The sequence below is a fragment of the Cucurbita moschata genome, unplaced genomic scaffold, assembly GCF_002738365.1.
Source record: "Cucurbita moschata cultivar Rifu unplaced genomic scaffold, Cmos_1.0 Cmo_Scf00024, whole genome shotgun sequence".
In the NCBI taxonomy this organism is placed as follows: domain Eukaryota; kingdom Viridiplantae; phylum Streptophyta; class Magnoliopsida; order Cucurbitales; family Cucurbitaceae; genus Cucurbita; species Cucurbita moschata.
Genome location: NW_019268540.1, coordinates 2,873,943 through 2,898,048, shown reverse-complemented (window position 1 = coordinate 2,898,048; position 24,106 = coordinate 2,873,943). Strand labels below are relative to the sequence as shown.

The following is a 24,106-nucleotide window of genomic DNA, read 5'->3' as shown; positions in this document are numbered from 1 at the left end:
ACGTATTAGGGATAAATATGATTTTTTTTAAATAATTAAAAAAAAAACCCGAAAATACAAGTATGAGTTAGATTGGATTGTGAACTTTATTTTGATTGTTCGGGTCACCAACCCAACCAATGGTCCAAAAAATTTCCTTAACCTAACCAAACTCATGTAGAGTCCTGAAACAAAGGCATCATCAAGGTATGCCGTTTAAAGGTGTCCTTGTCCAAGTCACTATAGCGCATCTTATATCTTACATGTTGAGTAGGGGATATTGTTTGGGTAATTGTTCGATGGTGAATGACTTAAAGTATATACGCAAAACTTATCTTCACAACTTTTTTTTTTTTCGGACGAAAAAATACCAAATATGTTTATTAGAATCATTTGGCGTATAACTTAAACTCACCCTTTTTTAGCAGAGCAAGATAATCTTGAAAATGAATATTCAAACATGTGAGTCTGTGTATAATATTTATTCAAATTGTGCTACAAGGAAATCGTTTGGAGTTTGGAAATGAGATCCAAATTTTCAGTATCTGGATGAGTTCTACCATCATGAAGAACAAGCAATTTTAAGGTACCTGACTCTTTCAACCAGGCAGCCACCACAGAGCCTGTTGATACATACCTTCCTATATTGCATTTCGCAACCTGAAACGGTGCCCCCATCCCGGTCAGAAGTGCCTCGATCGCCCGCCTTAGAGCTCCATCACCGACGACTTTGCTGTGTTTTCCCCATCCAGTCAGAATGCTGCATAATAATCACCAAGATGTAAGAAGTTTGCAATAATACATTTCGTTTTTAAGGAACATAACGATTTTCGTTGAGAACAAATGAAAGAATATCGAAACGATTCGTTTTCGGCTGGCTCAACCTTGGGTCTTTCCATACGCAACTACTTGCCAAGAACAGATGTAATGATCCCACATACGCAAAACGCCAGAAAGCACTCTTCTGGATTCAATTTGTGAAGGATTCCCATAGACTTTAATGGCTAGAACGGAACCGAGTATTCAATAGGCAAAGAAAGAACCCTTTAGGAGCTTCTTGTACCTGTTACTTTTTAGCTTTTTCTTTTGTATAAATTTTAACGGTCCAAGCCGACTGCGGGTAGATATTGTCCTCCTTGAACTTCCCTTTCGGACTTCCGCTTAAGGTTTCTAAAACGTGTCTGATAAGGAAAGGTTTTCACACCGTTACAAAGAATGCTTCATTCTCCTCCCCAACTAATGTGGGATCTCACAATCCACCCCTTTTTAGGACCCACTGTCCTCGCTGGCACTCACTCCCTTCTCCAATCTATGTGGGACCCCCTAATCCCCCCCCCCCTCTTGAGGACGCTCGTGTCCACCTCTCTTTAGGGCTCAGCCTCCTCACTAGCACATCACCTGATGTCTAGCTCTAATACCATTTGTAACGGTCCAAACCCACAGCTAGCAGATATTGTTCTTTTTGGGATTTCCCTTTCGGGCTTCCCCTTAAGGTTTTTAAAACGCGTCTACTAGGGAGAGATTTACACACCCTTATAAAGAACGCTTTGTTCTCCTCTCCAACCGATGTGAGATCTCACAATACACCTCGTATTACATAGTCTTACTTCCCTTCGTGCCAACTGGCTACTCAATCTTAATAAAGAGAAAGTTTGAGGCGCCATTGAAGAGAGATACCATATTCTGCCTCAGTGAATAAGACAAGTCTTTTTAAGAAAATGTAGAAACAAACAAATCCATCAAGACACGACTAAGTCCCATTATATGCATAACAAAACACCTATAAAGAGCGTGGGGGGGATGAACTTGTACCTCAATAACTTTGGCAACTGATGGCCATTAAACACAAGAGAATGAATACCCAGCAGCCAAGCATGAACCATGGCGTGAGCAGCTCCAGACGACATGAGGTGCAAATCTAAGCAAGAATCGGACCATAACGTCTCCCATACATTGCGCCTTTTGCCTTCGAGTACGACCAATTGGGCCCCTCGTTTCTATAAATAAGAACAAGATTTCAGAATGATAACACAAAATAACCAAACGCACGATGAGGATTGGATATAAGAATGCTACTAAAGAGGCTTAGACTTCACCTGACCAAGATGCCACAGCATATCTGTCAAAGCATTGTAGAAAGAAGCTGCAGTGGAAGGGTCCATCTGCTTCACTTCATCAAAAAGACACTGCGCTTGAACCCACACATTTTCGCTAAAGCCCATCAGGAGTCCATGAGCTACACCATACACTTGATTATCAAATAATCGAAGCTCTTCCAATAACATTGAAGCATCTTCAATCGATTTGCAGCGGCTGCACTCGAAACAAAAATTCCACAATCAGGATCGAACACGTATCCAGCTTGAGTTTATAGTGAATAATATGGAATAAAGACCAAAGCAAGCAACCAGAAGGACTGGCATAATAAACCTCAGAAAATATGCAGGAGAGTGGAAAGAACAGGTTCCTCCAATTGGCATGGATAAAAAGAGTAGCGAAAACAAGCTCACAAAAGAAGCCCTAAACTACCCACAACAACGCACTCCATGTAAAATGTTGCTGAAGTGAGGCTCAGACTCAATGACCCGTTAGGAATCACGGGCCTACATGATGATATGATATTGTCCACTTTGAGAATAAGCTCTCGTGGCTTTACTTTTGGTTTCTCCAAAAGGCCAACCTCATATCAATGAAGATGTATTCCTTACTTACAAACCTATAATCGTCTCGTTGTATTCCTTACTTATAAACCTATAATCGTCTCGTTAATTAGCCAATGTGAGACTCACTCCCAACCATCTTCAATACCCTTGTTCAATGTTCAAGAAAATGATTTATAAAAAATGTGACAAAAAGAGGTAAACAACTATTGCACAATGTAATTTGTGGTATATTTGACTAGAGAATGTGACAAAGTGCGACAAAGGGTTATAAATTATTCTTACTAAATATTTTACTTGTAGAGTGTAACAACCCAACCCACTACTACCAGGTATTGTCCGTTTTGGCTCGTTTCGTATCGTCATCAGCCTCACGATTTTAAAACGCATCTTCTAGGGAGAGGTTTCCACACCATTGTAAGGAATGTTTCATTCCCTTCTCCAACCGGTATGAGATCTCACAATCCACCCCCCTTGGGGGCCAGCGTCCTCGCCGGCACACCACTCGGTGTCTGACTCTGATATCATTTGTAACACCGTTAGCAGATATTGTCTGCTTTGGCCCATTACGTATCGTCGTCAGCCTCACGGTTTTAAAACGCGTCTTCTAGGGAGAGATTTCCACACCCTTATAATGAATGTTTCGTTCCCCTCTCCAACCGATATGGGATCTCACAATCCACCCCCTTGGGAGGCGAGCATCCTCGCTGGTCTCGCTGGCACACCCAAGCCCACCACTAACAGATATTATCCGTTTTGGCCCGTAACATATCGTCGTCAATCTCACAGTTTTAAAACGCGTCTTCTAGGAAAAGGTTTCCACATCCTTATAAGGAATGCTTCGTTCCCCTCTCCTACTAATGTGGGATCTCACATAGAGTAAGCTTGCCAATATGCTAGAATGATAAAGAAATCTCCACATTACTTCATTATACATCCTAATAAAATGCCTAGTTTTGTAAGTCCATGGCTTCTATTCATAAAGAGAATCAATTACAAAAATGAAAAAAATGGCTAAAATAACTTAAGTAGGCAGATCTTTGAGGGATTTTGAACAAATAATAGCAAAATCTTGAAGGCAAAAACTCAGGTCAAAGATCTTTACCTGCATGCATTTAGAATCGCTGAAAAGGTGACCACGTTTGGTTTTATCTCTAGCTCATGCATCTTCTTGAAGACCCTCAAGATGGACCTGATCTCTTCTTCGCCTAGTCTTTCCTTCTTTGCAGGCCCTTCTTTCTCAGCAACAAGCTGCCGATAGAATTTGAAGACATGGTCACTGACCCAACTCTCTATCTCACTCTCATCCACACCCTCCATCACTATGAAGGATGGGGATTCACTAGCTGCACCAACAGCCTCAACTAGAGATTCTTCCGTTGTAGAACGACCAAAGGCATCGATTATCGAATTGTAAGTGATAACATTAGGCCTAATCCCTTCTTTAATCATCTCATCAAGCAACGATACAGCGGAATCGACTAAACCATTTTTACATAAAGCATTGATGAGTTCACTATAGAGAACAACATCAGCCTTCAATCCAGCCTGCTTGAATTCACGAAAGACCTCCATTGCCTCTTCGTATAGACTACCTTTAGAGTATACGTCAATTAACGTAGAATAGGTTAACAAGTTCGGCAATACGCCGTCTCTTTTCATTTCGTTAAATACTCTAATAACTTCATTAAACTTCCCCTGCTTTCCATATCCATCTAGAAGTGCGTTGTAAGTAACAACGTCCTTTTTAACACCGGATCTCCCCATCTCTCTGCAAACATTCAGAGCATCTTCAAACCTGCCAAGCTTGGCATAGATTGAAAGCAATGTATTATATGAAACTCTATCCAAACCAATGCGCAGAAACTTCATTTCATTGTATAAGTTTAAAGCATCTTCTAATCTACCAGCCTTGGCATACCCATCAGCCATTGTGCTGTAAGTAACCACATTAGGCAGTATTTTCTTGGCAGGCATTTCTAACATAATCTCAAAGGCCAAATCCATCTGCCCACCTTTGCAAACCGCATCCAAAAGTGTGTTATAAGTAATGATATCTTGATCAATCCCTCTATCTACCATCTCGTTAAGCAAGTTCTGAGCTGCCTCCCACGACCCTCCTCGACTACATGCAGCAAGAAGTGAGTTATAAGTAATTCTATCAGGTTGGACACCATTCCTCAACATTTCTTCAAAAACCTCCACCACTTTCTTAAACTCTACTCCTCCTTTTCCACATGCATCAATTACAGCATTATAAGTAACCAAATTCGGCTTTAATCCTGAAGCTTTCATGGATTCAAACACCTTAATAGCTTGATCAAAGTAACCACTCTTCCCATAAGCACTTATCAAAGCAGAAAATGCGTAAACTGTGTTCCCATATCCTTGATTCAATGCTGTTTCAAAAACACCCTTAGCAAGTTCTACTTTCCCAAGCCTACCAAGCGTACTGATCATCGCACTAGCTAGTTTACCTCGCTCATTGCCCCTTCCCTCTCTAACAAGCGCAAATTCAAAGCATCTAATTGATTTCCAACATTCTCCTCTATTCCCAAGCTCCCTAAGTAAAAACGTATAGTCTACCGACCCACAAAGATGAGATTCGAACTCGAGCAAAATGTTATCTAAACTCGTATCGTCCTTACCAAATTGAAGCGCCTGATTCAGAACCTCCTCAGCGATCGCAGTGTGACGAGTGGCCATGGAGGACTTGGGGCGGCGATTGTGATACTTTGATACGCATCGAGTTGAGCGGCGGCCGGAGAAGTTAGAAACGAGGTCAGATTTCGAGGAGAGAGAGCAAAGAGATGGGAAATTAGGGCTTTGTGAAAGGGGAGTAGAAGTAGAAGTGGAAGTGGATTTAGTCGCACTGTGAGTAGGAGTTGGGGACAATGGTTTGACAAGAGAAACCTTATGCGTCGTCGTCCAAGAGCCGTTCTGGCGGGGATTCTGATGGTTTTTCAGGTTATTTTGTGGGTATTGACGAGTTTGATACGGCTTTGCCGTGGTGATTGAGCAGTGCGGTGGAGTGGAAGCCATTGAAACGCTACAAACCAAAAAGAGGAGCAAGAAAGAAAGCTAAAAAGCCTTAAAGAGAGAGGAATAGTTGATTACAGTGATTAATGGAGATGACCTTCCAGGAAGCTCGTGACCGCCATTAATGGCAGACAACGCAGGTAAATTTCTGGAAATGGGTCAGGGTTTAGAGAGAGAGAAGGAGTACTGCAAATGGGGCTGAAGCAGGAAACATGGAATCTAACGCCTAATGGTTCCAATTGCAAGGTAGAAATATCCACCTTCTATAACGTTGACTTGACGTTGACGTGGGCGAAATATCAATCAAATGTTAGATAAAATGTAAGATATTTCTAAAAATGTTTTAAAAACAAAATAAATGAGCTAAAATACTTGGGAAAAAAGATATTATAATTTTTTTAATACATTTTCTATTTAGTTCCTATATTTCAAAATATTATATTTTTTATCTTTAATTTTCGAGTTTAATTTTAATTTGATTCTAAATTTTGAGTTAAATTAAAATTTATATTTATATATATATATCCTTGAATTTTCACTATGAATATTGACTTTTTAATATTTTGCATAATTTTTTAATTAATTTTGATAGTGATAATAGTTAATTAATTTAATTATATAATTAAATTAATTAATAAACTAGCAATACAAAGGACAAAAAGTGAAAAATAATGATAAAAAACTAAACTCAAAATTCAAGATAAAAGGTAAAACAAATGAGGTTAAAGATATTTTATCCCATATTAGGTGTAAATTAAAGATATTTTATCCTATATTACATTTAAATTATGATACATTTTGTTGATATTTTGTTAGTATTGTGATAGAAATGTCAATTCATCCGCATGTTAAATCAATGTTAAATCCATGAATATGTGAAAATATCAAAGAAAATATCTACATACAAAATCTTAGTAACATCGTCCCTAACTTCTCACCTATATAGCCTAATTTGTGGTAGGAATTATAGATCATGTCCAAGAGCTAACGGAAGAGAAGAGCTGGACTCGAGGGATCATCCCGCTAACATGCAAGCACTTTTTACTATTGAACTATGCATACTCACTCGAGAGGTCGTTCTATGAACATGTCAACACGAGAAGGTATTAAAAGATAAATTCATCGTAAAAGAAAAAAAGTGTGTTCGTCCAAATATTTTTATAAAGAAGCAAACAAAACATTTGAAAGTGTGAAATCAAACATCAAAACCTACCAATGGTCTTTCTATTTATTTCTCATCTGTTCCAAATGTGGAAATAAGTTTAACTAAATCCTGAGTAACTCCTACAAGAATGAATCTCACATGATGGCAAATAAACATTGCATCATCAAGCCTAGAGATCAAAATTGTGTACAAGGACTACCACCTCGACCAGTCGTTGATCTACACGTCAAAAGTTTAGAACAAACATTGGCCTCAAGAACTCAAGGTCACAGTCGTACAACCTATAGAACGTCTAGCTCTATTCAATTCCAGTAGGTTGTAACAAACATTGATCTCTAAGTTTAATTAACTACTAAGGTTGTACGCCTACCGTATCCCAGCTGCGTTAGGTTGCCAATCGAGCTAACCGAAAATTTGACCAAATTGAAGATGCTTGCACTCTCAGACACTGAAAGACGGTTGGTTCTCTTAGTATGTCTTTTTTCTCAAAACTGATTTCCGTGGTTCTTTCTTTGTAGTTACAGCGAATCCAGATGATGCTGATGAGCCCACCGTGGCTTGGTAAAAATCTTTAATTCTGTAGAAACAAAGGATGGGTTAAATGTATTATAATCTGCAAATGGCAGCAGGCTTGTCTAAGCATAATTGAGAGGAAGGAAATTTTTTCACGTTACCTCGGAACGCTGAAGAAAAGTATAATCACAAAGATTCCGCTAACGAGCGGGAGCAACGGTGCTGCAGTAAGGTCCTGCAGAACAACAAAAGGAGGGAGAGAAGGAGAGAACAGTTTAGGTATTAAACTAGAAGTAGGAGTACAGGAAAATTGAAATGAACTTCAGCTCTTCAAGAACGAAATGGTACAGACTCCCACAAAAGTGTTTTCTAGCAGAGAGTAACACTAACCTGTTTGTGGTGATAATTTTCATATTTGTATGTTAGTGGGCCCACGTTAATTTGATTATTCTCCTCCAAGTCAGCCTCAATTATGCTAGACTCGAATTTGATGGTGCTTGACGGCTCACTAGATCGTAGTTGCACAAGGTACTTACCCTTGGGTAAGCCCTTTACCTGAAAGAAGTTTGAAAGTGGCAAAGGGAATACGGACGCGACTTTAGATGTCTCACTAGCTGACTTGATTTCCACTTGCAAACCTGACTTTAGTCCCACAATTTTCTTTCCTTCAACATAGCCACTCAAAATGGTCAATTCAGGGCGTTCAAAGACCAGAAAATCCAATCCCTTAATATCCTCTGATACAACCTGCCAAAGTTGATCGATACATAGATTTCAGATATTGAAAATAATAGCACTAAAAATGTGTTACTTTTTTTTGCATATGCTTTACCAAGTCCCACAATATATATTGGCTTATATCAGACCTTGACAGTTATTGCTCCAGGAGATGCACGCTCAATTCTGGCACTGCCCTGATCCTCTCTTTGAACTACTCTTATGATGTAATTTGTCTCAGGGAGCAGTCCCCTCAAACGATAATTTCCGAGTGCATCTGTCTTCGTTTCCTCATAATAACCCTTTGTTTCTGATCTGGCTTCAATCGAAACACCTTCTTTTGGTTGGCCAGATAGTAGTGTCACCACACCTATAGCACTGAAAAGTTTGAAGGAACAATTTTAGCATCTTGCAATACCACAAAATTTTACTAGATTCAGGGTATTTTACTTCAAAATGGTTTTCCCGCCCTTATAGAGGATAGAATAGTTTAAAAGTTTCACCTAAGGTTTTAATCTAAAAGGAATGTACACTATTTGTGAAGATGCTATCCAGCTTGTGATTCAGAGCGCTCATTTTTCAGTGTAGTTTATGAAATCTATTAAACATGCTCAAACACATTAGGGACATATTGAGGCTCAATCAAGATGTGGAGGACGCATTCATAGAGAAAAAAGAGAAAAATATTTAGAAGTGATAACTTTTTTGTTGGGTACAAGTTTATATCATATATGTAAAAGTATATGAAAGCATTAATATGTGTAGACATGTCTAGAGAAAACCTTTTTAAAATGTATTTCATTGAACACGTCTTTGCCTTGTCAATGTTCTAATTTTTCAGAATATGTTAAGTGGCCATGTTCATGCCATGCCATGTGTGTATGTCAGTGTATCCTATGTTCCGATTCAAGTCTGATAACAGTGATAAGTATGACTTGAAGTAAGAACAGATGGATCAAACAAAGAATTGAAGGCCATCATTTACAGGACTGCCACGTAGGTTACACAATCAGCTATCGTTCCCTAAATGTCACTCGTGATAATATTGCAAGAAAAAGATTTAGAGACAAGTATGTCCAAGTTCTTTGGCTATATACTCTCTTAAAATGCCTGCAAGTATTCGTCAATATCCTAGAAATAATTTAATTAATTAAAACACTCCTTAAATTTTGATAATCTTCGACTGTATATAAAAATATGTTTGTAAAATTGTGAAAAATAATATAGAAGAAAAAATGCATGATAGAGGCTATAAGGAACCTGTAAGCCACACGGGTAGCCTGGAAATTAACTTCTTTGGATTCCCCAGAATCAAGTTCTATTGTCTGAGCTGCCGGTGAGAAAGCATACTCCTACAAAACAAAGCGAATTATCAAACCGTCATTCTTTGCCAACTCTAACTACAAAGGAGTTTTGTGATATTATGCTTTTTTTTTCTTTTGACAATTTGAAGAATACTTCAGGAATCTTCAAAAAAAATTCTTAGTCTATGCAATATCTTTTCATCCTCTATCTGTTGTAATCATCCTTCCACAGGGATGAGAGTACATGACTATTACTTCAGATTAAGAAGTTCAAATTAAATCACTATGGATAAATGTGAGTTTAGATTATAATTGCTCGAAGGAAGAACACTTAACACCAATAGAGAGCCAAAGGGAGAGATGAAATTTCCTCCAATAAAGAAAAGGAAAGTTTCAGCAAATTAGACCATCTAGAAAACGAAGAAAACCAAATGCCAAAAGTTGACTCTTTCCCAACAAATTTCCAAATTACCAAATTGTCTTGGCAAATATGATGAATTTTTTTTTTTTAGTGAAGTCTAATTATCAACAACGGAACATTTAACATCCAATAGAGGACTAAAGGAATTATAAAATAGATATCGATCTAGTTCATGCTGAAGCCTCATACCACAAATATGCCCCAGCTATTTAGTTAAGTTAAACTACTACAGATATTAATTATCAGAATAGTCCAAAAATGAATCTTAGGATCCAAATTGCAGTGTCACTAAGCTTTGTGTAAGATATAAGGCTAACCAAGCAGGTAAAAATGGAAAAGATGACCAGAGGGAAAAACTAACAAATCATTTTAAATAAATTCTTCAAGTACCTTCAGTAGCGGACGCAAATAGAAAGTTCCAGGGAAAAGATCATTGAAAAGGAATACTCCACCAGCATTTGACACTGAATTGTTTCTATAACCATTGTCACCACTCAGAGATAACAGCACTGAAGGAATCGGTTCTTCACTATTATCTCTAGAATAAATTTTCACAGAAATTTGACCAAGCTTCTGACATGAAAATGAATAAGGTCCAACACGCTCCAGATGATAGCCGGGCTGCAAATGAAAATGTTATCAAAAATGAGAAAAAAAATGACTAAGATGGTAAGCAGATACTAGAACAAAAAAATGGCTAAAATGGTTAAGGTCCAACACGCTCCAGATAAAACTTTGTTGATTAACAAATATAAAACATGGCTTATCAGCTACACGACTTGAGAGGACAAAAAATACAGTAACTTTAGTAAATAGTAGAAAATAAAAAATGAAAGGAAAAGTTATGAAATCTAGACCACATCAGGTATATAGCGGAGAGAACACAAAATGACTGTCGAACTAAACATTCCACACCTTCATAGCCTCAGCTCTGTAAGTTATGTCATCATATAAAGGACCCCCAACAAATGAACCGTCGATATCAGTGGCAGTTTCAAGTACCAACTCCCCACTCTTCAGGGAAGCAATGGAACTATCTCCAGCAGCAATAATCCTGATATGAACCCCAGAAAGAGGGGGAGAAACTGATCCTTCAATATATAAACCCAGCCGACCAAAAAACATAGGAATAGAATCTTGACATCCATCATTTTTCACCGATACCTGATGAAGCATATTGGAAATTAAGCTCACAATAATAGAGCATAATACAATACATCTTAAACTAGAAAAGAAAGAAAAGGTAAAACTCACATGATGCCATCTAGGATAAAACAAGATCTTCCTCTCCTGATTCCTACAACGAGCACAGTTTTAAGTCAGAAACATCAAGGTGCCGTATCAGCTTAAAGTACTTAACTTAAAAGCAATCAGTTAAGCGAAAGAATAAATTCTTTTTAAATTATACCCGAGTATTGTCACTTCTTTTTATCTTTTTGGTTGGGGCCGGGGTGGGGGGGAGATACATACAAAATTTAGTTCAACATGAACACATAGGAAATTCACTTCACTCTTTAAACTTTAAAATCCCTCATTTAACATCAGGTTAGATGATATCCAAGACAGAGCCAATCAGCCACTAAGATTCAATCAGAGTAAGGAACCATTAATGCTATAGTTTCAGGCCACTAAGATAAAATTCCAGTATGCAGACCTGGTATCCACAGGAACAAATGTGAGTTCCTCTCCAGAGCTGGCCCAGACAGAGTACTCATACAAGACAGAATTTGATTGATCCTTGGCATCGGAGGTAAGTTTGGCTTCAGTATTATCAATCACACTGCCTCCCGCACCAACAATGTTCAACAGAATACTTTCAGGTAATTCATATACTCCAAGTGAGACTGGATCAACATTAATTTGCCCCTTTAGTAGAAATTTTTCTCCACTCAAATAGATCGGCTGACAAATATTTGACAACAATGAGAGGAAATTTAGTCTCACAAAAATAATGTACACAGGTACAATCATCAAATACAAATCTGGAAAATTACAATACCTCTAGTTTTAATGTGTCTATTTTAGTTGATGAGCTCCCAAAAGAGATACAAGAGTTGGAAAACTGAACTTCGTGCACTCCAGGAGATTCCACGCATATGTACTGGGAACCTTTCTGCATTACACAATGATCAATTACAGTCTCGTGCCTGATACATCCATAGAGAGTAAAACAAAATTTTAGGACTTGAAGAAGACCTAACCTTGATTTTCAAGTTCATAAGTGGCCCATCCATTTGAGAAATATAAGCATCCACATCATGAGTAGATACAACATTAACCCAGTAACCTTTTTGAATAAATTGAATTCCATGTACATCCTCAATGCCGACATCCACTTCAATTGAATTTTGCACCCAGCACCAATCATCTTTACCAACCACGCCTTGAATGGATGAGTGTGAAGCCTATTAAAAGATAAATGCTCAGCAAGTATAATTATGTTTAACTTTTAAAGTATTGATATTATTAAATTTACCATGACCCATTAGTTTAGGTTTTGCGATTGATTGGTGACTTGATATGGAATAAGAGCACGAGGCCCTATGTTTGAACCCCTATAAAGTTGTTTCCTTCCCAATTAATATTGATTTACACTTGTTGGGTCTTCTACAAATTTTCAAGCCCACATAGTGAAGGGAGTGTTAAAGTGTTGTTAGCTTAGGTTTTTGAATTGATTGGTGATTTAACATGGTCTGAGAGCAAGACGACCTATATTTGAACCCCTAAAAAGTCGTTTCCTCCCCAATTAATATTGATTTCCATTTGTTCGGCCTTTTATAAATTTTCAAGCCCACAAGTGAAGGGGAGTTTAAAGTGTTGATATAATTAAATTTACCCTAACTCATTAGATTAGGCTTTTGAGTTGATTGGTGATCTAACATCAACCATCAACGTTCAAATGCCAAAGGCTATGGTGCTAATAATTACATCAAAATGTTTATTGTTTTTAATGAAGAAAAGGAACCTGATATAAACAAATAAGATATAGGGATGATGCAAATGATGTACATCATTTCTAGACCCCATACCAATGAAATCGCTGAAACTAGGATGAGAATCTTTTCATTATTTGTGTTGGTCTCTTTTCATTATTTTAATGAAAAAATTTCAGTCTTGTTTCAGAAAAAAAAAAAATCGCTGTAACTAAGTTGTAACTGATGCAAAAATACAAAGGGCAGGAGTAAAGAATGCATTCCATACACAACCAAGTTCGGTAATTTTCAATGACCATCGAAGCAAAGTCACAAACTGATAAAATATAAATGATAAGGTAAAACAGCTATATACCTCTATCCTGTATTTTCCAGGGATGACATCTTGAAATAGAAACTCATTACTCTCATCTGTCAAACTGATAGTCTTCTTTTCACTAATAAGATTACCAGCCAATCTCTGAAGGGCAATAGATACTGATGCACCACATCTCTCTTTGCATGTTACAGAACCATGTATATTGACTAGGGCCTTGACAATCAATTGTAAGAAATAAAATAAATCAATGGAAGCAGATAAAAAGAACTTTATCATGTGAAGGAATCTAACAAATAGTTTAAAAATAGGAAGAGTTGAATATCCTTTTCATAATTATAAATGGTTTCATGAATAATCTACAAGCAGCAAGAGTACCATAAGACTAAGAGGTCCACAGAAATTCAGAATATTACCTGTGAAAAAGCAACATTCAGCAAGGGGCTTTTTACTGTAACATCAACATAAGATGGCGAGAACAATAGTCCAGGAGCACTTTCTGGAGAAATTGCCATAGCAGACAGGCGATATTCACCAGGTGGGACCTGGAAGATGCATAAAATAATGAGACGCGTGAATAACTTGCAGAAGTGCCAGAATACCAAAATCCAAGAAAAGGAAACCCTATGTTAGAGCATTGAGACACTATGAATTGAAGCATTAGTGCCCATTATGCCCTTGTGTGTCTATGTTGCTTAGAGCGTCTTAACACTATGAAGATATTTAGTGTCTCAACCTTGCTTTTGGTGACAGTGGTGCTTCCTATTGAACCGAAAGCAAAGCATTGAAGTGAGCTACATCTCAAACCTAACATAAAAATCCTCGATACTCTCAAGAATCTTCCTATTTTTCTGTAACTATATTATATTCCATTTAAGTGAACTCAGAGAGTAACCTGCAATTTCAAATGAAATTCAGAACACAGCAAATAGTGTGCATACACACATTTGTTAATCTTCCATTCACATAATAGGAATCAAGCACCACAAAAAACTCCAAAGCCTCTTCGCCACATTTTTACCAAAAAGGAGAAACATACAAGCTATTGCCATTACTTCTGAGTAACATACCTCGAAACAGAATTTGCCACTTTTGTCTGTTTGTTTGACTTGAGGTTTAACATTTTCTGGCCCATGAGTCAATGCTACCTAAAGTTCAGAGCAGAATATGGAAACAAATCATTTGACATGCAGACTACATTCACAAAACGAGATTAAATTGAAGGATGTAATTCTTTACCTTGGTCTTGTAACCATCTCCAATAGTCTGAACAACACCACAGACATCATAAAAAGTTGCTTTGATATCAGCAACAGAAACCATGTTTGGCAGTACCTGAACACGCAAAGAGAGTTGGAATAAGAAAGGACAAGAAAATAACACTTCCTTTATGTTGAATTGAAGAATACAAATTCCTATATAGAAATTAATATAAAACAGACTTTACTGTAGCAGCATAAGTAATATTACTGAAGCTTCAAAGCAAAAACGTGAAGATATTTTTCAATTAACACCATACCAAATAGTTCTCCAATTTGTTGAATTTGAAGTGCTCCTTTCTAGCTTCAATGGTATAATGACCAGAAGTTACCTAAAACATTAAAATGAAAAAGAACAAAAAAATCAAAAGAGTGACTTGTCAAAATAGTTAAAATAATTATCACAATTATTGAAGCCATATACAATACAATAGTGGAAAAACTAACTTAGCCTATAATAATGATTTTTTGAAAAAAGATAATTAAGAGTAAACCTAAAATAAATTACTATTCAACTCTAACAAGAATTTAAGTTATCTTACAGGCATTTGACCTCCAAAATTATACCATGATGCTAGCATACGTTTTGCTTCTGATTTGATAGATAAGGAATTATAAACCATTGCTAGCATAAGTTTTTTTTTTTAAGAGACAATTTCATTGATGATTGAAATTTACAAAAGGGATGCAATATCCATGATGTTTACAAAAGACCTTCTCATTTTACAATGAGGGAGGTATAACTATAGGAAGTAAAAATATTAGAGAGTTTACACCAAGATATATTTATAAAGATATGTCCTCACCCTCATGAGTGGATAAGAACGAAAGATGACTTATCAGAGCAACCCAATCCCCCATGTAACAAAATAAAATACCTGATCAAGCTTATAGAATCCTTCCTTGTCAGTGACAGCTCTTTCATGACCATCCACTATAACTTTGACACCTTCGACTCCTACATCATTTGCATCAACAACACGGCCCCCAACAGAAAATCCAGTAACCTAAGCAAACCAGCAAGAATCAGGAATAAACATATTTTTTTTAAAAAATCAAACCAAATGCTAATTAAATTAAATTAAATTATACATGATAACATCATCTTGTTTCACTCTAAAGCAACTTCTTACAGAAGGTACAGAATTAAAGAAGATGGAAGTGACAGAATCTGTATAAAAGCATACAAGGATATACTATATAAAAGGCTGCTATTCAACTCAATTATAGATATGGTCAGAATGGAAACTAAATTACATGTAGATTCACTGCTATATTGGAGAGACAAAGAAAGAGATAATATAGACACCAGAAAATACAGAAGACCAAAATAACCTTAGTTTCACCAACTTTGAAGTCAGTCTGGACTAGAAGATATAAATGGACTTCTATGATTATTTGTAGACTGTACGAAGCTTTAGAGTTTTCAAGATTGGTCATTGAGCTTTACTCCAACTTTTATAAAAATAGTTTTCACAAAGACTTTTTTCGTTGTTTGAATTATTGAAAATGAATAAAAAAAAGTGAAAAAGCACCATGACAAGAAACTTTGATAGCATAACATATAGATCATGCTAGATCGAATACTTATCCAGTCTTATGTTTCAATTTCGATAAACTGCTGATGGTATGTAGTGGAAATAACAAACAGTACCTGAAATTTTTTAGAAATTGTAATGTGTTGATGCTCAACATTCACAGAAATGATGCTAGGTGAAACATCAAAAATGGTATTTTCACCCTTGTAGTACGGCAAAAGCTCGTAACGGCCTGTAGGAAAATTAATCAATTTAGATTGGTCACATTGATGCTACAGCTGGCTGATATTTGTTGTAAATTCAGACAAAAGAAAAATTCTTTTAAGATCAGGAAAAGTTTAAAACCCACACTCGGAGGAAAAAATTCAAAATGACATCAAGAAAAAGGTTAAAAACAGTAACATACACTAAACTTCCTACAATTAGCCATTGCAATAGTAGTCCAGAGAAACAAGCACCACTAATTAAACTCCACCTAAGAACTTTGATAGTTAAAACGACTGACAACCATCTACTAGATAATTACCGCAGGGTATTGCTTGGAATCTGAACATCCCATCAGCATCAGATACAGCATGACATAAAGCTTTTCTTTGTCCAGGAGCATTACCAGGACCTTGTGGACAATCAACCTCTTTGACATCGTCTGAGAACAAATAAAAATGAACTCCCAATATCGGGTTTCCCTACCAAAACAAACACACAATCTTACTTTCTTCACATCGGGTGAAAAGAAAGGTTGCTCAAAGTGGAAATTCCAAAAGCTGACAACAAAAATCTCATTTTATGAGAATAGAGTTCATTAATGGATTTCCTAGTTCAATCATCTAAACAAAAAACTAAAAAAGGAAATTCCTTCTGAAATTTTTCTCAAAAGGCTACATTTGGAGGTCATGATTAAATTATCTTCTGACCAGTGGCTTCAATAATCTCGACCAAATGAAAAAAAATCATGGAAGAAAGTCAAATTTACAGATAAAAGAATGAAGGAATCACTGTAAGCCCAAAAGACTGTATACCTGAGCAACAACAAATCCACGAACATCATAACCTGGGACATTAAAAATATCATTGACAATACTGTTTCCAAAGCCCAATTCCACCTGCATAAATGATCCCTTATTAAATCACAATCTTGGCAATGATCATATTAAAATTGAACTAGGAAACTAGAGTAGTGACTCACGGTGGAAATTAAAATCACTAATAAAAGGGGCACGGTAACCTTAACATAAAATTGAATTGGGATGCAAGGGTTGAAAAACACCAAACCTCTGTGGAACCTCTAGCTTCAACTTGTAAGTCGGGATGTGAAGCACGCAAGTTATATACCCCTGCACCATCAAATGTACATGCAAAACAAAATCTAATGCGTCAAAATGTTTTATGATCCTTGTTCTAAAGGGGAAAATATCACAATCAGAGAGACCAACATAACACAGATACTACCAACAAATTATTGAGCAAGTCTTCATAAGGCATTCAGTTTTTTAAACAAAAAAACTAGTAACATCTTTGTTTTCTTTTTACTGGATGATAAGAAACAAGAATGCAATTGAAATCAAAACAAATTGATACAAAGAAAAGAGGGTAGGAGAATATGACATCTTCCACCCTCCTAAAGGGGTTTATAAAAAATGTCTCCAATCTACAATAATAAGGTAGAAAAGTTACAATTACAAAAAGCCTATGTAAAGTGCTCTAACTCAAGGCTACATATAGCTAGTCCAACCCAAAAAAAAAAAAAGATGCTAACTCCATGCGTATTATCCTAAAATATCTTCTTGTTCCTCTCCACCTAAAGAAGACATAGAGTTGACGTGAAAATAAAAAACTTCTTATAACTTCCAGAAGCAACAAATAAGCGTCTACAGACTGCACCAGGCAATCTCAAACTCTGCGCAGAGAAAACTCTAGCAGCTTTTAGCCACAATGAATAAACAAGTGGTTGTGGCCTAGAGTTTCCTTCCCAGCTTGGTTCCAGCTTGAGTGCTGATTCATATAGGCGAGATACAACAGAAAGAACTGGACTTTTTTAGGGATTTCTCATTCATAATCCATTTTTCCATCTTGGCGGCAATAGATTTTTTTGTTAAAAGAGTTGTGAAGATTTCATTGATAAAATGAAATACGCAAAAAGGTGAAAAGTGAAAACCTTGTTTTCTATCCTACACTTGCACAATGCTAGCACCTCATATCCTCTTCTTCCTAACTAGTAACTCTAATCAAAGAACATGACTGGCTAGCAAAAAAGTTTAAAGCAAGTTCAGGAAAGAGATGAAAAAATAATGGAGGAAATTCTCCATGTCAGGGGAGGGCATTTTCATGATACTTGATAGGAAGATAAATTTCATTAAGTGATCATAATTTTAGCTATTCATTTTCTTCCTCCAGCAAATATAGAAATAGCCAATTACCTATCAGATTTCCATAGCTGTCCTTTAAAACAAATGAAGCTGCCTGTCTAAATAGACAAGAGTTCGTCTAACAGCATCTTATAACACCAACAGTGCAATTTTACGGGTCATATGTTAACATTACCCAGAAAATTCAGTTCCAGTTCATTTTTCACTTCAAGTTGGAAAAAGGTCTACACATTAATTTGAAAAATGAAAATTCAACTAGCATTTGGAGAAAATGTAATCAGATTAAACTATAACAAACCAATTAAATAAAAATTACTTCAAACCTGGAATAATATTTGAGAAGACATAATTCCCTTCAGATGAAGTTAATGCTGAAGATACAACATCGCCACTAGGAGACAAAAGTTCGACATTTACATTTGCGGGACCACCATTCAAATTTGAACAACTCTCTCCCCCAACAGCACCTGTAACTCTACCGGATAATGTAAACCTACAGTAAAAGATTTTCAAAAGTAGATTTTGTTATATACAACTAAAAGCATCGAGATGTAAGCAATTATTTGGAAAAAACTAAACAAAAAAGATCAAACCCTGTGAAACGAAAATTTATGTCTTCATTCCCATTGCACCCAGTGTCATCAACAAGAACAGGAACCTACAAATTTTTGTCCATCGTAGAACTCAAGGAAAGTCAATATTTACATCAAGTGAACCATATATCCAAGTGAAGAAATGTTGAAGTGCTTGATAGTTATAACAAAGTGGCAAGTGAGAAACCTTATCCGGGTTCCAAGACCACCCTTCTGGTCCATTTATCGTAATTACAAAGGAACCCTGTAAATGGAGGTGAACAATACAAAATGAAATAAAACAATATCCTTCAATAGTAATATAGCTAGTACTAATAGACTAACATTCAACGAAAAATCACCTTATCATACACCGGAATGAAGTAATAGCCATTAGGAGCACACTGAGTCCTATCCTTGACTAGCCCATCCACTGTTCGAAGCTCAACCTATATTATAAGGAACAGTAATAAAACTCGAGTATTAGTTACAAACTTTTCTTGCGCAGATATTTGGATATAGAACAAAAGTTGAGTATATCCGACTTTCTGTCATTCAGTTTCCTGGACTTGATTGGAGATTCTAAGTTCAGGGAATCATATATCATAAACATTTAACCAAAAACAGATATCGAGCTGAAATAATAACAAAAGTGACACAAAAAAACGTGGTACGTGCCGTAATATGAGAATAATCCAACTTTCCGTCATTCGGCTTCCTGGACTTGATTAAGGACGAACTTGCCTGCAGCATGGAAGATCATAATTAAGTTACGGCAAATAAGAACGAAAATAAAACCCCCGCTTCCATAAATCTAATACTAGCGACGAACGAGATCCAATAAATACTTCAAATCCAAAGCACACCCATTAAAATTCATAGTAAACCCATATCAGGAACCACACCAGCAAGCTCAATATTACTAAGATACTTCATAGTTCATACTCGATCATTCTCACTCAAATCCTACATCGTCGGATTGTTAAATATCTCAAACGAAACTCCCGCAAATTCTCCGATCGGACATATTAAACAACTCATAAAAGAAAATCCATTTACCTCGACGAATCCGCCGCAACCATGGATTGAATCAGCGGAAGCGACAGAAATTGAATATAGTAAGATCGCAAAGAATATTGCAGTTGCTTTGAGCACCATTTTAGGAACGATTGGAGCTTCACGCTAGTGTCAGACTGGGAAGAACAGATCTGGTAAGTCGCATGGAAGAAGAACTAGCCTTAGAGAGACTCCAGGCCTTGCGGTGATTGGTGACAGGGTTTATGGTTTTCGGTATAAGAATGCACAGCCGAAAATGTCACCGCGCGATCGAATCTCCTCGTGTTCGATCCAATTGGTTTCAACGAGGTTATTTATTTCAGCTCTAAGCCTATCATTTTACCGGTTAAATTACTGACAAGAATTTGTAGGTTTATATTGATTATTTTAAAATAAATAAATAAATAATTGTATTTTAAATTTTAGAGATAATTTTTATGCAACAAATAATAAATATGGAGATTGAAGTTAATTGAATCCTGTTAAGAGTATTTTTTTTTAAATATATTTTTCATGAAAAATGATATTATTAAAATAAAATTTTAATATTTATCATTAAAAACAACACGAACACGAAGATATTTTATACTTTATAGGTATTTTTCCATATTTTGCGTTCACGTAAATACATAAATTAATAAGCAACTCGAACATAAGGGAGAAGCCACTTGTTGACGTGTTAGCCATAATTAGAATTACTGACTGTGTGCATTAGTGAGACTTCACAATTAATAAGGTAATATTTTGACATTTTGTGTAGAATCATGACTCGTGGTAAAAAAGTTTTACCTCGAACATTATTAAATACTAAAATACAATTCTCTCGAGTCATATATCAAAATAACATTGGAGCAAGTTGGTCCAGGATCACGTGAATCGGAGGTGTGCCCTAACTAATAAATTTGGGCTTTGGCTCAATACCACCTTGCATAGCTCCTAAACCGAACCAATGTTAAAACAAATTGAACAATTAAAATAATAATTTAAAACTTTAATATTTCCTCAACGTGTACTTGGAAACACTGATGGGAAGCTCGATCACATTATGCTATTTAGTTTAAAACACCGTCGTATTGTGTTAAGCGAAATGAGTTTAAAGTGTATAAAGTATTTGTTGAACGAGTAAAAAAATGGATTAAAAGGTAAATAAGTTCGACATGACTAAGTTTAGGGGCATGACTTTAATACTATGTTAGACAAACATACATTTGCACATTTGGATGCTACTATCGTACTACCAAGAGGATTAGCTGCCAAAGGTATCTATCCAGCAGTAGATCCTTTGGATTCAACTATGCTACAACCTCGGATCGTTGGTGAAGAACATTATGAAACTGCGCAAAGAGTGAACCTTACAACGTTACAAAGAACTGAAGGACATTAAAGCTATCCTTGGGTTGGACGAATTATCCGAAGAGGCGCAGCACGAGCACGCAAAATGGAGCGTTTCTTATCACATCCTTTTTTCGTAGCGGAAGTCTTTATGGGTTCCCCGAGAAATACGTTGGCCTAGCAGAAACAAATTAGAGGATTTTAATTAATCCTTTCCGGAGAATTAGATGATCTTCCCGAACAAGCCTTTGATTTGGTAGGTAACATCGATAAAGCTATTGCGAAGGCTACGAACTTAGAAATGGAGAGTTGCCCTTAAATCTTAGTGTCCTGACTCTCCACAATGGTAGATATTGTCCACTTTGAGCATAAGCTATCATGACTTTGGTTTTGGGTTTCCCAAAAGGCCTCATAACAATGAAGATAGTACTCCACAATGGTAGATATTGTCCAGCATAAGCTTTCATGACTTTGGTTTGGGACTTTCCAAAAGGCCTCATAACGATCATTCCCTAAATTAGCCGACTTAGCTGACTGACACTTTCATGGGCTGTACTGACAAAAATTTCAATGCTTTTTAAAATTTGTAAAATTGACACTATATTTAAAAATATTATAAAATTTAAATTAGGAAGGGTAAATTATTGACTATAAAGTTTATAACTAAATTAAAATTAACTGGGTTGAAAATGAAGGGTAAATTAGGGAAAAGGGGGGGGTTAAATAGAATCGAACGACAAGGGTTCCCTCTCGCGCAAATCGCGACGATCACTCCTGGAAATGGCCAAAAGCGGTGAATTTTTATTGTAAAAACCTCACACAGAACAGAAAATGACGCCATTTATAGTCAACCGCGGCAGCCCATGCTTTAGGTCCGGGTCAGCTCAAGACTACAGACCCAACAACAGAATCAATTCACCTCCAGAATCGAACCCAGAAGAATCAGCATCAGCGAGAAATGTTTCCTCCTCTTCTTCTTGCTATTCTGCTTGTATCTGCTTTCGCGCCGATCGGGCCGGTCAAATCCCACGAGGAAACCGGCGACTGGAGCTGCGAATCGGACTCCGAGATCGGAATTGTTGCGGATTTTCGTCCCGGTGTCATTACTCTTGATGGACACGCTGATGATTGGAAGGACATTGATGGATTCGAGTTCTCTCTCTTACAGGCTCTCGACCCTGACGATGACAACGAATACAGTGGTGGGAAGATGACCGTTAAGGTGCTTTTTATTTTTCAAATTTTGACCATTTGTGTGCATGTTGCTGGTCTTTTGTTCTTTCGGGGTTCTTATGGCGTATGTGAATCGTTCATAGGCTTTACATGACGGTAGGGACGTGTTCTTCTTGCTCCAAGTTGATGGGGATTATCGATACATCAAAGGGTTAGTAATTTGGACTATGTCGTTTTGTTTTTTTGTTTCTTTCGAAATCGTGATTGATCTTGATTCCTCCTTTTACCATGTTCGTGCATCTAATCGATTTTCACGGCTTCCAGTAAATGGATGGAGATTAATCCGAGACAACTTATTGAACATGTACCCATTTTTAAAATTTTGCTTCCTGATATGGAAATTTATCTGGAACTCAGTTTGCTTCTGATTCTAGTTTGGGGTTAGGCAATCTTTATGATCGTACGTTTGAAGCACTCCCCACGATGGCAGCATACCAATTCATGCGTTGAATTGGAACTGCGAGTTTAGGAACATTATTTCATCATATCTTTGTTTAAATCTATTTGTACCTTAAGAAGTTTTGGATGTAATTCTTGGTTATGGATGATTTGGTGCAGTGAAAGTTCCAAATGTCCATCAGTTGCTCTCATGTTTCAGATTGGCGAGAGTGCCACCTATCACAACGTAAGTCACTGCGCTGTTTTTCATGGCTTTATTTGACAGTTTCCATTGCTGCTTTGAGCTTTAGACTAAGACAAAATTCCTGTCTGTCTTAAGATGGGCGGTTGCAAGGAAGGAAAGAATACTTGCACGAACAAAACGTGCAAGGGATATGAAGTCGATATCATGCACTTTTCTATTGGAAATGCTATTCCTGGACGGTTGTATAGTGGCGACACCGTAGACGTTGGAAATGAAGGAGACGAGTACATGAAATTATCTTCTCATCATTTTCACACCTACAAAGCAGCACGAGCGCACAACTTTTTAAAATGAATATCTAATTGCCCCTTTTTGCAAACAGATTTGGACAACTTGTCGATTTGTATGCCTGGAATCCTCATTGTAGATTCTTGGATGGAATCAGCCCATCAGGTGATTTATACAAGCCAAATTACATAATTATTCTTTACCTTTTACAGTAATAAAGGTGGCCTATGAGTGTATGCTTGTATTATTATTTCTCTTGTGGGATGTATGCATGTATTATCAATAGATTATTAGAGGCTAATCTTGAACCCAGAGCTAGTTCTCTATAAGCAAGTATTAGTTTCAGAGCTGGTATTAAAAGATTACAAACAAGTTTAGCAACGAGCGTAACAGTGACGTTGGAGAATTATTCCAGTTTCTTAGTAGAGTCGTATTTTTGCGACTTAGATGTGGAACCGTCAGAAGTTTTTGGCATCCCTTAAGAGGGAAGAAATGAGGCCTCAAAAGACAACTCCTGATAGAGGGCCAAATATGATGGATGGTGTTAAAAATGCCAATATTCTTATCGTGCAGGACACGTTTATCAAACCGAGCGTTCCAATTATTTTGTTTGTTAATAAATTCATCTTGTTGTCAAATGATGGACTTGCTTTCTATCTTCTTATGTGATTATTTTACCATGATTTTTATGAATATTCAGCTGCAAAGTGTAAACCAACAGGTAAATTTTATTGCGCACTTCAATTTATACTCTTTTATGTTTCAAATACATTCAAGTTCTTTTAGTCTTTTTTTTTTTTTTTTTTTTTTTTTTTTTTTTTTTTTTTTTTTT

The 24,106-nt window shown here is 36.6% G+C and overlaps 3 protein-coding genes across 3 annotated transcripts in view; 1 reads left to right on the top strand and 2 right to left on the bottom strand.

Annotated features, from left to right (window-relative positions):
- Positions 1-419: 419 nt before the first annotated feature.
- On the bottom strand, positions 420-5,901 carry LOC111461004 (pentatricopeptide repeat-containing protein At2g31400, chloroplastic-like). The gene is made up of 4 exons (XM_023104426.1): positions 3,745-5,901; positions 2,076-2,292; positions 1,792-1,976; positions 420-739 (listed from the first exon to the last, which is right to left on the bottom strand). Exons 1-4 carry the CDS (start codon positions 5,679-5,681, stop codon positions 475-477), a joined length of 2,604 nt encoding a protein of 867 aa, XP_022960194.1. The 5' UTR covers positions 5,682-5,901; the 3' UTR covers positions 420-474.
- A 972-nt stretch (positions 5,902-6,873) lies between these two features.
- LOC111460809 (nodal modulator 3) lies at positions 6,874-20,156 on the bottom strand. The gene is made up of 27 exons (XM_023104114.1): positions 19,842-20,156; positions 19,461-19,526; positions 19,145-19,231; positions 18,991-19,047; positions 18,804-18,868; positions 18,534-18,703; positions 17,117-17,178; positions 16,864-16,947; positions 16,371-16,530; positions 15,961-16,076; positions 15,185-15,313; positions 14,567-14,638; positions 14,287-14,382; positions 14,118-14,195; positions 13,464-13,592; positions 13,087-13,263; positions 12,000-12,203; positions 11,798-11,911; positions 11,453-11,700; positions 11,053-11,095; positions 10,714-10,962; positions 10,189-10,419; positions 9,334-9,425; positions 8,223-8,451; positions 7,747-8,103; positions 7,518-7,591; positions 6,874-7,420 (listed from the first exon to the last, which is right to left on the bottom strand). The coding sequence occupies exons 1-27, from the start codon at positions 19,938-19,940 to the stop codon at positions 7,312-7,314; spliced, it is 3,597 nt and encodes a 1,198-aa protein (XP_022959882.1). The 5' UTR covers positions 19,941-20,156; the 3' UTR covers positions 6,874-7,311.
- Positions 20,157-22,017: 1,861 nt separating this feature from the next.
- LOC111460667 overlaps positions 22,018-24,106 on the top strand; it is a 5,453-nt gene continuing 3,364 nt past the window's right edge. The window contains exons 1-5 of the mRNA XM_023103883.1: positions 22,018-22,392; positions 22,487-22,554; positions 22,962-23,028; positions 23,122-23,270; positions 23,369-23,439. Coding sequence (XP_022959651.1) covers positions 22,129-22,392; positions 22,487-22,554; positions 22,962-23,028; positions 23,122-23,270; positions 23,369-23,439 — 619 coding nt within the window. The 5' untranslated portion in view covers positions 22,018-22,128. The remainder of the gene's footprint in view (positions 22,393-22,486; positions 22,555-22,961; positions 23,029-23,121; positions 23,271-23,368; positions 23,440-24,106) is intronic.